Below are 13841 nucleotides of genomic sequence, written 5' to 3' on the forward strand. Positions count from 1 at the left end.
GTGGTAGACATACATATACATACATAGATGACTCATTCAGCTGGTTTGGGTATGTCAACCGTGGGGCTATCTTGGAACAGTCAACAAGGAGAGCTGTTTGAATGTAAGAGAATGTAGGAGAAGCCTCAGACCGCTGCATAAACTGCTTTTGTATGGAAACCATGGGTGCCTGCAGGATTTAATCTGAGGGTATGCACAGAAATCTGCCTAGAGGTCTGCATGGGCCTTAAAATGAAACCCGACCCGAACCCCAGACCGTGTGGCCTGGCCCGAACAATTCCGTCAGATTTTAAACACGAACCCGACCCCGAAATCGCTTACTATCTAATTCTTCTCCTTGTATCTTCTCCTAGTATAGCTGTATTTTATGTAAGCATATAGGCAACATTCTTAACAGTATTGAAACAGCAAACATACAGTTTTAACAAGGCACGGCAGCCCCTTTAGTACTCCAGAGCAGAAGGGAAAAAAAGCATTGCCTTACCGTTTATTTAATGAAACTTCACTTGGTGCAGAACAATCTGGAATAATATGAAACAATGCAATAGTCCCCTCTATACAGCCTGAATTTGTTCAGATTGTTTAATCTTTGTGACAGCTGTGCTAAAAATAATCTAGATTTAGCACAAAGAATGAAATAGAGCACAGGTGTCTCAACATGCATTTTTGAAAATGTGAAGATCTTTTTAACTTGACATGGTGTTTAAACGGTGCCGGTCCTGTGAGATGCGGTGCAGATTTTATTTAGCAAAAAACAACACCAAAACGTTCAATTCTGGTGACTTTGAGATAAGCGTTTATTTATTTTCTTGAGTATGAGTTGCATTCATGTAACTATTGGCTAAAGTATTTCTTCCAGTAACCGTTCAGAACAGACACGTTCTCGCACTAAAAAAGCAAAACGCACCACAACATAAAGGGCACTTTTATCAGTTGAAGAATTTCTTTTTAACTTGACACAGCTTCTAAAAACACTGCGAAATGTGACACAGTTGTCAAAAGACATCCATCTAGCGAATGATTACATGGAAAACACGTTCAGTTAGAACAGTCCCTTGTTCACATGACACAGCACTAGCTGAAGCCTTTTGTTTCAGTTGACTGTAGGTAAATTTAAACTGTATCCAGCGCTGTATTCGTAAATATCCCATTACTGTTTTACTGTGTGAGAAACTGCTCCAAATCATTCAGTGAGAGAGCGCTCTGAACGAATTGTACTGAATCACGAATCAATCCAGATTGTTTTGCAAGCCCGTTTGGCTAATTCACTGAAAAGAACCGATTCAAAAGAATTATTCATTTGCAAATTGGGCATTGCTAGTTCTTTTAAACAGCCAACAGAAATACGGGACACATTTCATGATTGATGAAATATTCTGAGAGTAAACATTTCTCAGGTCAGTCAGAGCTCATGGTATGCCATACAGGCACCACTGGTGGAAACAGATCAAGTAATGATTTGACTGACTGGTTGCTCATTTTCAGAATGTTTACATTGATATCTTCATTTGTAGAGGACTTTATTTGCAGTTTGTGTCTTTATAAGTGAATTTAGGATTTTTTATATTATCTAAAATATTGTCCAATGTTTGTGGAAAATCAGATAATCTGAAAGTTGGCTTGAAAATACAATAGACCGTATCTGTCAGTTTACATTCATGTGTTGACGGACAGCTCTTGACCCATCCAATATGGCGGACATGCTGACGTATCGTGGTCCATAGAAACAGCTGCTAATAAGGTATCTATGTATAGATATCTATGGTTGTAGAGGCGATGTCAGCAAGCAAAATCACTGACTTTTTCAACCTTGAAGTACATCTGTTTTTGCGAGCCATGTGAATAAGTGGCAGCGCAGCCAAAGAATGAGATTCGCTCACTCTGAGGAAGCAGAAGCACAACAAAATACAGGAATATTGAGACGTGATTTTCAAAGTTTCCACTACTTTTAACTTGACAGAGCGTCCTGAAAATGCGGTTTTTATGACTATGAATACAAGTGACATACGTGTAAATAGAGCGACAACTGTAGGCTTGTTCAATGATATGAGAATAAATACAAACAATATATTGAATTCTTAAGCCACTTTTTGTATTGTCTACTCTAATCAATGCTTTATTCACCTGCCACAATAATGCAATTTATTTCATACTGAATTTTAATCCTTAAATTAAAACTCAGCAAAAAAAGAAATGTCCTCTCACTTTCAACTGCTTTTATTTTCAGCAATCTTAACATGTGTAAATATTTGTATGAATATAAAAAGATTCAACAACTAAGACATAAACTGAACAAGTTTCACAGACGTGTGACTAACAGAAATGGAAAAATGTGTCCCTGAACAAAGTGGGGGGGGTCAAAATCAGAAGTAACAGTCAGTACCTGGTGTGGCCACTAGCTGGTGCAGTCCATGAGGAGGAGATGCACTGCACCAGATATGCCAGTTCTTGCTGTGAGATGTAACCACACTCTTCCACCAAGGCACTTGCAAGTTCCCAGACATTTCTGGGGGGAATGGCCCTAGCCCTCACCCTCCGATCCAACAGGTCCCAGACGTGCTCAATGGGATTGAGATCCGGGCTCTTCGCTGGCCATGGCAGAACACTGACATTCCTGTCTTGCAGGAAATCACGCACAGAACGAGCAGTATGGCTGGTGGCATTGTCATGCTGGAGGGTCATGTCAGGATGAGCCTGCAGGAAGGGTACCACATGAGGGAGGAGGATGTCTTCCCTGTAACGCACAGCGTTGAGATTGCCTGCAATGACAACAAGCTCAGTCCGATGAGCTTTCCCCATCTTTCCCCAGACCATGACGGACACTCCAACTCCAAATCGATCCCACTCCAGAGTACAGGCCTTGGTGTAACGCTCATTCCTTCAACGATAAACGCGAGTCCGACCATCACCCCTGGTGAGACAAAACCGCGAGTGAAGAGCACTTTTTGCCAGTCCTGTCTGGTCCAGCGAAGGTGGGTGTGTGCCCATAGGCGACGTTGTTGCTGGTGATGTCTGGTAAGGACCTGCCTTACAACAGGCCTACAAGCCCTCAGTCCAGCCTCTCTCAGCCTATTGCGGACAGTCTGAGCACTGATGGAGGGATTGTGCATTCCTGGTGTAACTCGGGCAGTTGTTGTTGCCATCCTGTACCTGTCCCACAGGTGTGATATTCAGATGTACCGATCCTGTGCAGGTGTTGTTACACGTGGTCTGCCACTGCGAGGATGATCAGCTGTCCTTCCTGTCTCCCTGTAGCGCTGTCTTAGGCGTCTCACAGTACGGACATTGCAATTTATTGCCCTGGCCACATCTGCAGTCCTCATGCCTCCATGCAGCATGCCTAAGGCACGTTCACGCAGATGAGCAGGGACCCTGGGCTTTTGGTGTTTTTCAGAGTCAGTAGAAAGGTCTCTTTAGTGTCTTAAGTCTTTATAACTGTGATCTTAATTGCCTACCGTCTGTAAGCTGTTAGTGTCTTAACGACCGTTCCACAGGTGCATGTTCATTAATTGTTTATGGTTCATTGAACAAGCATGGAAAACATTGTTTAAACCCTTCACAAAATCTGTAAAGTTATTTGGATTTTTACCAATTTCTTTAAAATACAGTGTCCTGAAAAAGGGATGTTTCTTTTTTGCTGAGTTTATATTGATTATAGCTTAGAAATTATACATATTATATTTATAAATGAATTATTATGCATTATTTATATGAATTATCTCTATTTGGGGGCCATTCTCAGCAAAAAAAGATATACGTGATTAATTTGATTAATTAATCGGCATGTCATGTAATTAATTCGATAATTTTTTTGTTTTTTTTTTTGTTTACAGCCCTAGTTAAAATATCTCAACATTTGTTAATCCAATCAAATAATGAGTCAAACTGTAAATGGAAGGTCAAGTCAAGCACAAATTGTGCAATACAGTATACTGCACAATGTGTTCTGGCTATTCCATGCATACTGTGCTCAGCTACAGACTGTAGTATATACTGCAGAAATACAGTAGTAAGAGTAATATGTAAGCATGCTATTCCAAACATAACCAGCTTTTCTATATCATAAAAGTATTCATCTCATGTGTACATTTTAACCGTAGCCTATTTGTAAGAATTTATTTGTACTGTCAGAATTCATTCACTATTAATTTCTTTAGGTGTAAAACTTTTTTAATGGAAAAATAGTCCAGTTTTGAAAGCAGTTTGTTTTGGCTGAGTAGATTCACATTTAGGAGAATAACAGGATGACAGAAACACAAAAGAGACTCATTCTACAGTGCATGTTTTCCTCAATTTTATTGCTCTCTCTAGCCATTTGATGACAGCGAAAGAACAAGCGTGGAATCATTTCATGAGGGACTACAATAGTATCTTTGAGCAATAGTTTTATTGATTTTTTTGTCCTTGTATTTATTTGTTTTTATTCATTTTTAAAATAGTTTTTAGTCACCTTTTTCCTGTAAAAGTATTGCAATTAACAGACCTCAAACTGAAAACCGCTGACATCACAATTAAATAATAGAACAATACAAATAAAAAAGGCATAAGGACAGCAGTGTTCCTTGCTCAATAAACTGTTTTTTTTCCTCGTAAAAAAGAAAAGTTTGTAGTCCACAATAGATCATGAAGTCCCGTGATGTGATCTTGCGCAAGGCCATTGATGCTGTGAATTTCTGTGGAGTTGGAATTTCTGATCTATTCTTTGAACAAGATGCTGAATTCACCCACACAACTCTTCAGTCAGTCAGTCATTTGTTTATTTGTTCATTCAAGCACGTACAGGAAACGGAACACAGCATGTTTCTGAAGAGGAGCCGTTTGGTGCAGAGAGCTCGGAATGAGACTGCTATGCAAAATGGCAAAATGAACATGCAATGGGCTGGATTTTCTCACAGTGGAACTCCAACTGGTAAATCCATTTTGTTGGATGTCCCACCAATAAGATATAGCCTCAACCTGAGCTGCTGTTCTGATATAAACCACAAAACGTCCTTTCTGTTTCTGTGGGAGCCCAAAATCGACAATCCGTTTCATTTGTCTAATTTATTTCATTAACTACGGTACAATTATGTTACGTTAAGTTATTTTCTGCGATTGACTGAGCGTGGTTCTTACAAGTCCAAACAGCTAGCAGTCACAAAATAAAAATGTCAATAAATAAAATGACGAGTGCTGGCATTTATAATTCTTTCTCCAGAAGTTATAAAAGCAGCAGCTAGATATCCTTTATATAACTGCCTTATAATCAGAATATTTGTTTCATCACATAACAGATTTGCATTTACTGTATAGGAAAGAAAAATATAAGAAGTATTTATGTCTTTACGTGACCATAATGTAGCATTTCTCTTTGCAAACTTTGTTTTACAAAAAAGACAAAGCACAATTGAAGGCATTCACAAAACTTGATGCCACTGTGTTAAATTTTTCTTTTTAATATTCTCTATACATTATATTACAGTATTAACAATGCTTTCTTGTGGTTTTCTACCCATTGGGTAGGATATGTGCATAATATATTCAAGTTATATACAGCACCATACAAAAAAACAGAGTCCGACTACTGAAAGAAGCACCATAGGAAGTGAGGCACAACAAAGGTGGGGACTTTTGAGTGCAAGTGGGTTTCTATGTCTGCTTAAACATGACTGTTAGGCACCAAATTTGCTCATGTAAATAGTAACATGCAAATCTGCGTAAAACGTAAAAAAATACATTTGATTTGTTTTCCTAGTACGACTATGAATGTTAACGAACGAAAAAACAACAAACAAAAAAAAAAACAAAAACAGCACAAACATCTATGGGAATATAAAGTAATGGGGAAGCAGATATAAGCCTACATAAGCAGCAGTAGCAGTAGCAGCAATACAGTAAAAATTCAAACTGCACAGCCAGAATGAGTGACAGGAAGCTGAGCCAATGAGAGGAGGTCGTTTTGAAGCTTCAAAACCAACCATTAAACCAAATGGGAGATAACATTTGCTTGTAAATCTTGCAAAAGAGATTGTACAGAAACCTATTTTGGGGGAAAACAGTGACTTTCCCATCCACATGAACCAAAGATCCTCCTAAACTGGTAACATAAATAAATAGTTAAACAAATAAATAGCCTAAGCTCTGATAGGTTTTCTATGAGACAAAAGCCGATGGTTTACAAAGCTCGGATGTGATCACAAAAACAATCAACGTGTCTGAAAGCATTCCAAATGTGTGCCATGTGGTGATAATCTGAAAAAAAAAAAAAAAAAAGAAATGGGGGAGCACATGGATGTTACAGTGGATCGTGTTAGGTACACTTTCACAAAGAATAAATACTGGTGTAGGATAAACAAGCAAAACCATGTTCCTGTGGTGCCTTGGAATTAAACGGCATTCCAGGAGAGAAGAATTAGGGATAAAATATGAGATATAGTATGGATAACTGGAAAACTACATGATGCATGCTTTTCTTAGTGGAAAACGATAAACAGTATGAGATATGACACGCGACGATGTGCATAAGACTACAGTTCCCATGATTTCCTTGCACTTGGACCCCATGACAATGCTGAAGTGACGTAAGTTTAAAGTGCTACTCGACAGGATGAAAGTGGCGTATGTGTCGTAACTTCCATCTTGCAGATATCCATTCCAATATCTCTCACTTGGTCAGTGGAAAATAATGTGGAATTTGAACAGTTTGTTAAACCCCCTTTTTATAAGTGCCATGATGCAGTTCAGTTGTGGAGATTTTAGGCTGGATCAGAGTTCTACATCTCCATTTCAGAAAAAAAAACAAAGAAAAAAGTGAAAAGGAAAAAAAATCCCAGGTACCGGTAGCCATGTATACTATTTAAAGAATAAGTGCAAAGTAAAAACTTGTTGTGGTGAGTCTTATATCCCCAAGATATAAGATTATATCATGGCACTCAATTTAAATTTTGATTGGTTGTGAACAGTTTATGTTTACAAGTCCTGGAAATGCACAAACAAATAAAAAATGTCTCAATCCTATGACCTAGGTGGTCTCTCACGCAAACAATCTGTGCCAACATACATTTTCTTTAACTACAGGAAAGCATACAAAACCAAACAAACAGACAAAAATTTAGCCAAGAAGCCCAAACATCCATACAAGGCCCCAAAGTTCTAGCAAAAAAAAAAAAAAAAAAAACATTTGTAAGCTTGGTTCCTCAATTCTCTATTCAAATTGTGCAAAAGGCGTGGCCAAGAGTGAAGCCACTCCCCTCTAGGTCCTGGAGGCAGTACCAGAGACACAAGCGCCTCCTAGTCACACCGGTTTGTCACGCTGGCTATCCTTAACCTTGATGAACAGAGTTGTTCTTGTGCCAGGTTGGGCGGAGCCGCTGGCTGTCCTCTGATTGGAGGGTGGTGCGTTATTGCTGTGCTGGTGCAGGAAGGAGGTGGAGCCTGGGTACGTCTGACCCATCACCTCACTATAGGTGGGTGGCGGCCCCTCTACGTGCGAGTTCGAGGCACTCTTCCCAGAGTTGCTGCTCGGGGGCCGCGGCCCGCCTCCGTGCACGTAAACGTCTATCAGATCGCTGTCGAAAATGGTCCGGTTGGGTGGAGCGCGCACGGACGCACGGCTAAGCTCGAGCTGCTGCTCAGGGTCTCTGAGTTGCAGCGTACAGGGGCCCTTATAGGGCGGCAACTCCTCGCCATCTGACAGGCAAATGGTGGGTGGTAAGTGGATGTCCTGCTGCAGGTACGGGTAGGTGGGCTGGAAGCGGCTGAATCGGTCCCTTTGCATAAATGAAGGCGGGTTGAAGCGGTCTCCACTCCGTGGACCATACATCACCTTAAAATGGAAAAAAAAAAAAGATTAACCATTAGAATTTAACCTGAGAGTGCAGTGTAAAAGTTTACATAAACTCTGTTTTCAAATATTTTTGAGTAAATTCTGAGTAAATACCATATCCAATAAATGCTGATTTAATTTTAAGCAATTTTGTGTACATCTTGTGTATCATATCATATGTATTATATCTAGGGCAATTGATTCAACATGTACATTTTGTGCAATTAATTATATAAAAAATGTGTTAAAGAAATGTATGTATTAATCACGCCCCCTGACCCATACGTAAATTCCGCAAAAAAAAGTTAATATTTTCCTACCATCTACAAGTAGGTATAGCTGCAGGCCAGAGATCTCCAAATGGGGTTGCGCCAACTCCAAAAAGGGGCATCACTTCCACACAGTTAAGGTTAGTTTAGGGGCTCCCTATATCTTTGCTGGCTGTTTGGAGCTCTGCCTGCAGCTATACACTTCTTACCAAGTGTTTTTACGAGCCGCGTCAGCAGGGGGCAGTCAGCGCGCCTCAACCACAACAGAACAGCAGAATGCAGGGATCTTGAGACGTGATTCTCAAAGTTTCAACTACTTTTAACTTGACACAGCATCCATAAAAAATGCACATTTATGATACTGAATAGCAGTAAGACCCTTTTAAAGTGTGTATCTTACGCATTTGCACATAGACCGACAATTAAAAATAGCGCAGACCAAACACAAGAACACGTATTGTGAAAACAAGACAGACTGATGAACTCAATTGAAAAATGGATTGCTGTTGATGGTAGGTTATGTTTATAATATGGGAATAAAACAAACAATATATTGGCTTCAAAAACCACTTTTTGTATTGTGTAATTAATGCTTGACTCTTCTGCCACAATAATGCAGATTTCAATCTGAATATCTAAATTATTATATTTATTATCCTCGTGTGACCCCGCATCCACATGCGTGGACGTTGTATTTTGGCTTCGCTATATGCAACGCATAATTTATGTAAATGAATAAAAACCGACTGAATAATGTCCACAAGACTCTAGACTGTCATTTAAAGGGTTAACTTCTGCCGCAAGTGACACAACAGCATGCCGCCAGTTTCCTCAAAGTGCTCCTACGGATGCAGAGCCAACAAAAGTGCCTTTGGTAAGAAATCTCTTTAAGTTTTTTCATTTAAACCTGTTTGGTTGTAAAGAGTAGCATCTCTAGTTTCGTTTGATATGCCGCTTTAAAAAATCCATTCATTTTCGCACATCAGTGCCCTGATAAACATGATGTCTACATATGTGGACACTGGCATTGTATTTCCTCAAAAGTAGAAAAAAAACATGTTAGTTATTTTTAATAACTTTCAACTCTAACACATCTGTGGGTCATTTAGCTTCATTTTAAAATACATTTTATGTTTCATTTTGTTAGCTCTGTCCAATACGATTCTATTCATTAACATTAGTTAATGCATTCCTATATATTTACTGTGCCTTTTCATATTAAGAATAAATGGGTTCACCCAAAAGCTGAACAATTTTGCTTTCAGAGGATTTATATGGAGTTGGGATGAAAATAAGTTGCATTTTGAACTGTTCTGAGACCAGTGAAGACAGGCAGCACACTGGAGGTTAAGTTATTCACTAAATAGTGAGCAAGGGAGCATCCTATATTTTTCCTATGCAGCCAAGTGCATTCACTCCTAACATCTGGTCAAAAGTTCAGTTTCAGGCTGCAACTAAAGATTATTTTGATAACCGACTAATCTAATGATTATTAGAACGATTATTTGACTATTCGGGATTATTGCAACAATTAATCATTAGCCCTTAACCGACTATATATTTGTGCCCTGACTTAAAAGATTGCATTAAACGTGCTTGCTAGCAATAAAGAGGACAAAATCATCTTTTAAAAATACCTCTAAATGACATTCACTGAATTAAAAAAAAACAACAAATTTTTTTTTATTACGTTTATTTCAGTAAAGAAAATCACTGCAAAAAAAAAATCCTGTTATTGTTATCAAGTGTTTTTGTCTTGTTTTCCATTTAAGATTGTCGAAAAATTCTTAAAACAAGCAACATAGATATTTAGACTTGCTTTAAGAGAATGTATCTTAAATATAAGTGGATTTTTTGATATTTTTAAATATTTGTATTTTTAATATTATATTCCACATTCTCAGGTAACAATTTTTTCTTCTGCAGTATAGCTGCTAAAGTAAATGTACGTTGTTTTAAAGGAGTTTTAGATATTTATATTGGAAAAAAAGCCAAAACAAAAACAAATCAAAAACGTATTTTGTTGCATTGTATAATGGGGCGAAGACTACCCTCTCTCACCTTCTATTTACTTCAATCCATCTTTAATTCACAAAAAAAATAATAACTCTCTCTTATTAATAAAGCTGCGTATTGCCAATTTTCTTCACGATAATAAACAGAGTGACATATGTTATGATTCAATAAGTCGCGAGCCATCACGTTATAATCTAGCTGCATTAAGTGTGCGTACTCGAGGGATGAGCCTCCCCATGACAGTGTGCCTCAGCCGGGTGCAGTTTCAAACTCCCCCCTTAGATTTGGACATTCACACAACTCATAGAAGAGGCACTGACCGCACAGAGAAATGCCAGTTTTGGAGTTTGTAGTTATTTACATGACCAGCTTCCTTATTATTTGAATTTTAATAAAGCAATAACGCATTAAATATAACTGCATTAAAGATGTAACGCCGGGGTGTTTCCTTTAAAGACGCTCAAAACGCAAGTTTTGCTTCAGCAGAGCGGCAGCTCCGGCTCTGCTTATTCCACAACAAGAGTGTTTCTGAATTTACTTATTTGTATTTTTGTATAATTCCCTCATACTTTGCAATCTACATCACCTGAAGCTGTTTGGAAGGTTTAGCGTGCATCTGGACTGTGAGCTGTGTTTTCTTCCTCTCCTCAGTCAGGCGTGAACTGTAGTGCTGCTTTCACACGTCATCATTAGAGTTTAATGTGATCTCATGTTACTTTAAATGAGATCAAACGACTATTCGACAACGAAAATTGTTGTAGACAATTTTTTATTGTCGACGCTGTCGATAACGTCGACTAATCATTTCAGCCCTAGACAATGGTAATCAGTACATAGATTCAGAATTTTATAATGCTACATTTAATTTTAACATGGTTGGCTGTGATTGGATGATGCTGGACATTACTTTGAATAAGAATTATTTATTCAGCTTTACAGAAAATCAGCTGTAATGTCTGTAGTGTCTCAAAAACATGAATAACCAACACTCATGGAAACATAATAAAGAATTTGATGAAAAAATTCTGACTTTCTATAGCTTAGTGTGTTTAAAATTTCACAACGTAGTCTCGCTGTCCACATGTGGACATTCATTTTTAATATTTGGTCTAGAGTGTATTTTTTTTATTTTTTTGCTTGTTTATTAGGTGCTACTAGTTACAAATCAAAAAGGAAAATGGAAAATGCACACAGCAGTCACACTCGGGTCTCAAGATTATATACAGTATATTTATAATTATTTGAATTATGTATTGATTTAATATAGAAATAACTTTATTTAGGGGCCTTTCACAGCAAATATTGATATGCGACATTTTATGTAATTAATTTGATTAAAAAAATTTCAATTGATTGACAGCCCTAAATATATCATATAATAATCAAATTTTTGTCACCCTTTTAATGTCAACATCTATACATTTTTTGTTATATGGGCAAGTTTATTAGATCATGGTTACCCTCAATCAATCAAAACAATTGATATAGAAATTAATTGCTATAGCAAACCCTCAGACTTGAACTGAAATATGTATAAATGACTAGGGATAGGCATTATATTGAATATTTGAATCATATTTCATATTATTTTGTTTCACAGAAGTCACTGGTATGGCATTTTACATGCTTTAATAGTTTTAGTAAAAATTGTATGTACAGTTGAAGTCAGAAGTTTACATACACTTAGGTTGTAGTCATTAAAACTCATTTAACCACTCCACAGATTTATTATTAGCAAACTATAGTTTTGGCAAGTCGTTTATGACATCTACTTTGTGCATGACATCAGTAATTTTTCCAAAACTTGTTTACAGATTGTGTGAAGAGGCAGGCGAGGAATGAGGATCTAAATGCAGCTTTTAATGGAAATCAAAGATAAAGTACTCAGAATAAAACGAAACAAAACATGGGAAACTAGGCACAGAATGTGACAACACATGTGAAGACTGACAAACAAACCAGGGGAAACAAGGACTTAAATACAAATGGGTAAACAAGGAAATGAGGAACACCTGGGGAAAACAATCAGGGGAAAACCAATCATGAAAAGAAACTACAAAGGACTACAAAATTAACAGGAAACAGGAACAGGGAACTAAACAAGAATTTCAAAATAAAAGTCTAAGCAAAAACACAGGGAATACGTGACAGAGCCCCCTTTTTAAGGAGCGGATTCCAGACGCTCCAAAAACAAATCAAAAAACCAAATTGTCCATGGGGTGTGAGGGAAAACAGGTAGTTCAGGCGGACAGCCAGATGACCAAGGAGACCAGAGCAGATCAGGCAGACGGCCAGATGACCAAGGAGACCAGAGCAGATCAGGCGGACGGCCAGGAGACCAAGGAGACCAGAGCAGATCAGGCAGACGGCCATTAGACCAGGGAGACCAAAGCAGATCAGGTGGACGGCCAGGAGACCAGAGCAGATCAGGCGGATGGCCAGGAGACCAGAGCAGATCAGGCGGATGGCCAGGAGACCAGAGCAGATCAGGCGGATGGCCAGGAGACCAAGGAGACCAGAGCAGATCAGGTGGACGGCCAGGAGACCAGGGAGACCAGAGCAGATCAGGCGGACGGCCAGGAGACCAAGGAGATGACCTCAAGGTGGGAACTGGGTCAGGAGGCCTGGGAGGCGGCCACAGGACAGGGACAGGGTCAGGAGGCCTGGGAGGCAGCCACAGGACAGGGACAGGGTCAGGCGGCAGAGCTGCTGTAGGAGGAGTCTCTGGGGGAGTGGGCGGAGCGGCAGGAAGAATAGTCTCTGGGGGAGAGGGCGGAGCCGCAGGAGGAATAGTCTCTGGGGGAGAGGGCGGAGACCCCTGTTTACCATCGAAAGCACCTACAATGGGCACACAAGCATCGGAACTGGACAATGGAGCAGTGAAGAAAGTTGCCTGGTCCTATGAGTCCTGTTTTCTTTTACATTACATGGATGGCTGTGTACCGCATGTGGCGGGCGTGAGCGTTGGCTCGTTAGCCTTGGCGAGCGTAGGCTCGTTGGCCGTGGCGGGCGTTGGCTCATTGGCCGTGGCGGGCGTTGGCGTTGGCTCATTGGCCATGGGCGTTGGCTCGTTGGCCGTGGCAGGAGTGGGCCTCAATTTTTGAGGTAGGGTCTTCAATGACCTACGCACCGACATCAATGGCAGATCATACAGCTTTGAGACAGGGGCCGTGGAAGGCTTCAAGACAGGGGCCGTGGAAGGCTTCGAGAAGGGAGCCGAAGACGAAGGTTTTGACCCAGGGTTCCTGCCATAATCCACTATATAATAGGAACCACAAAGTTCCAGAGCCTTCTCCACATATTCGCCGAGCATCCAGTGAGGATCAGCCGGAGGCATCAGTTCCCTCAGTGCACTATTCAGACCGGCCTGGAAGAAAATCACCAGAGAGCGGTCTGGATAGTGCACTTAATTTGCCAGCTCTAAAAACTCACGGACATGATCCTCAACTGGATGGTCCCCTTGTTGAAGGAGTAGAATTCTGACAGCTGCTAGATCCAGTCTTTCTGTGAAGAGGCAGGTGAGGAATGAGGATCTAAATGCAGCTTTTAATGGAAATCAAAGATAAACAAAGTACTCAGAATAGAATAAAACAAAACAAAACAAAACAAAACAAAACAAAACAAAACAAAACACGGGAAACCAGGCACAGACCGTGACAACACATGTGAAGACTGACAAAGAAACCAGGGGAAACAAGAGCTTAAATACAAATGGGCAAACAAGGAAATGAGGAACACCTGGGGAAAACAAT

At 39.6% G+C, this 13841-nt stretch overlaps 1 protein-coding gene across 4 annotated transcripts in view; it reads right to left on the bottom strand.

The window, feature by feature from the left end:
• Positions 1-4279: 4279 nt before the first annotated feature.
• Positions 4280-13841, bottom strand: part of LOC127424853 (low-density lipoprotein receptor class A domain-containing protein 4-like) — a 167931-nt gene continuing 158369 nt past the window's right edge. For all 4 annotated transcript variants that reach the window (XM_051670343.1, XM_051670344.1, XM_051670345.1 and 1 more), the window contains one exon: positions 4280-7804. In XM_051670343.1, the coding sequence (XP_051526303.1) occupies positions 7274-7804 (531 nt within the window). In that variant the 3' untranslated portion in view covers positions 4280-7273. The remainder of the gene's footprint in view (positions 7805-13841) is intronic.

The sequence above is a fragment of the Myxocyprinus asiaticus genome, chromosome 34 (assembly GCF_019703515.2).
Source record: "Myxocyprinus asiaticus isolate MX2 ecotype Aquarium Trade chromosome 34, UBuf_Myxa_2, whole genome shotgun sequence".
Taxonomy (NCBI): Eukaryota; Metazoa; Chordata; class Actinopteri; order Cypriniformes; family Catostomidae; genus Myxocyprinus; species Myxocyprinus asiaticus.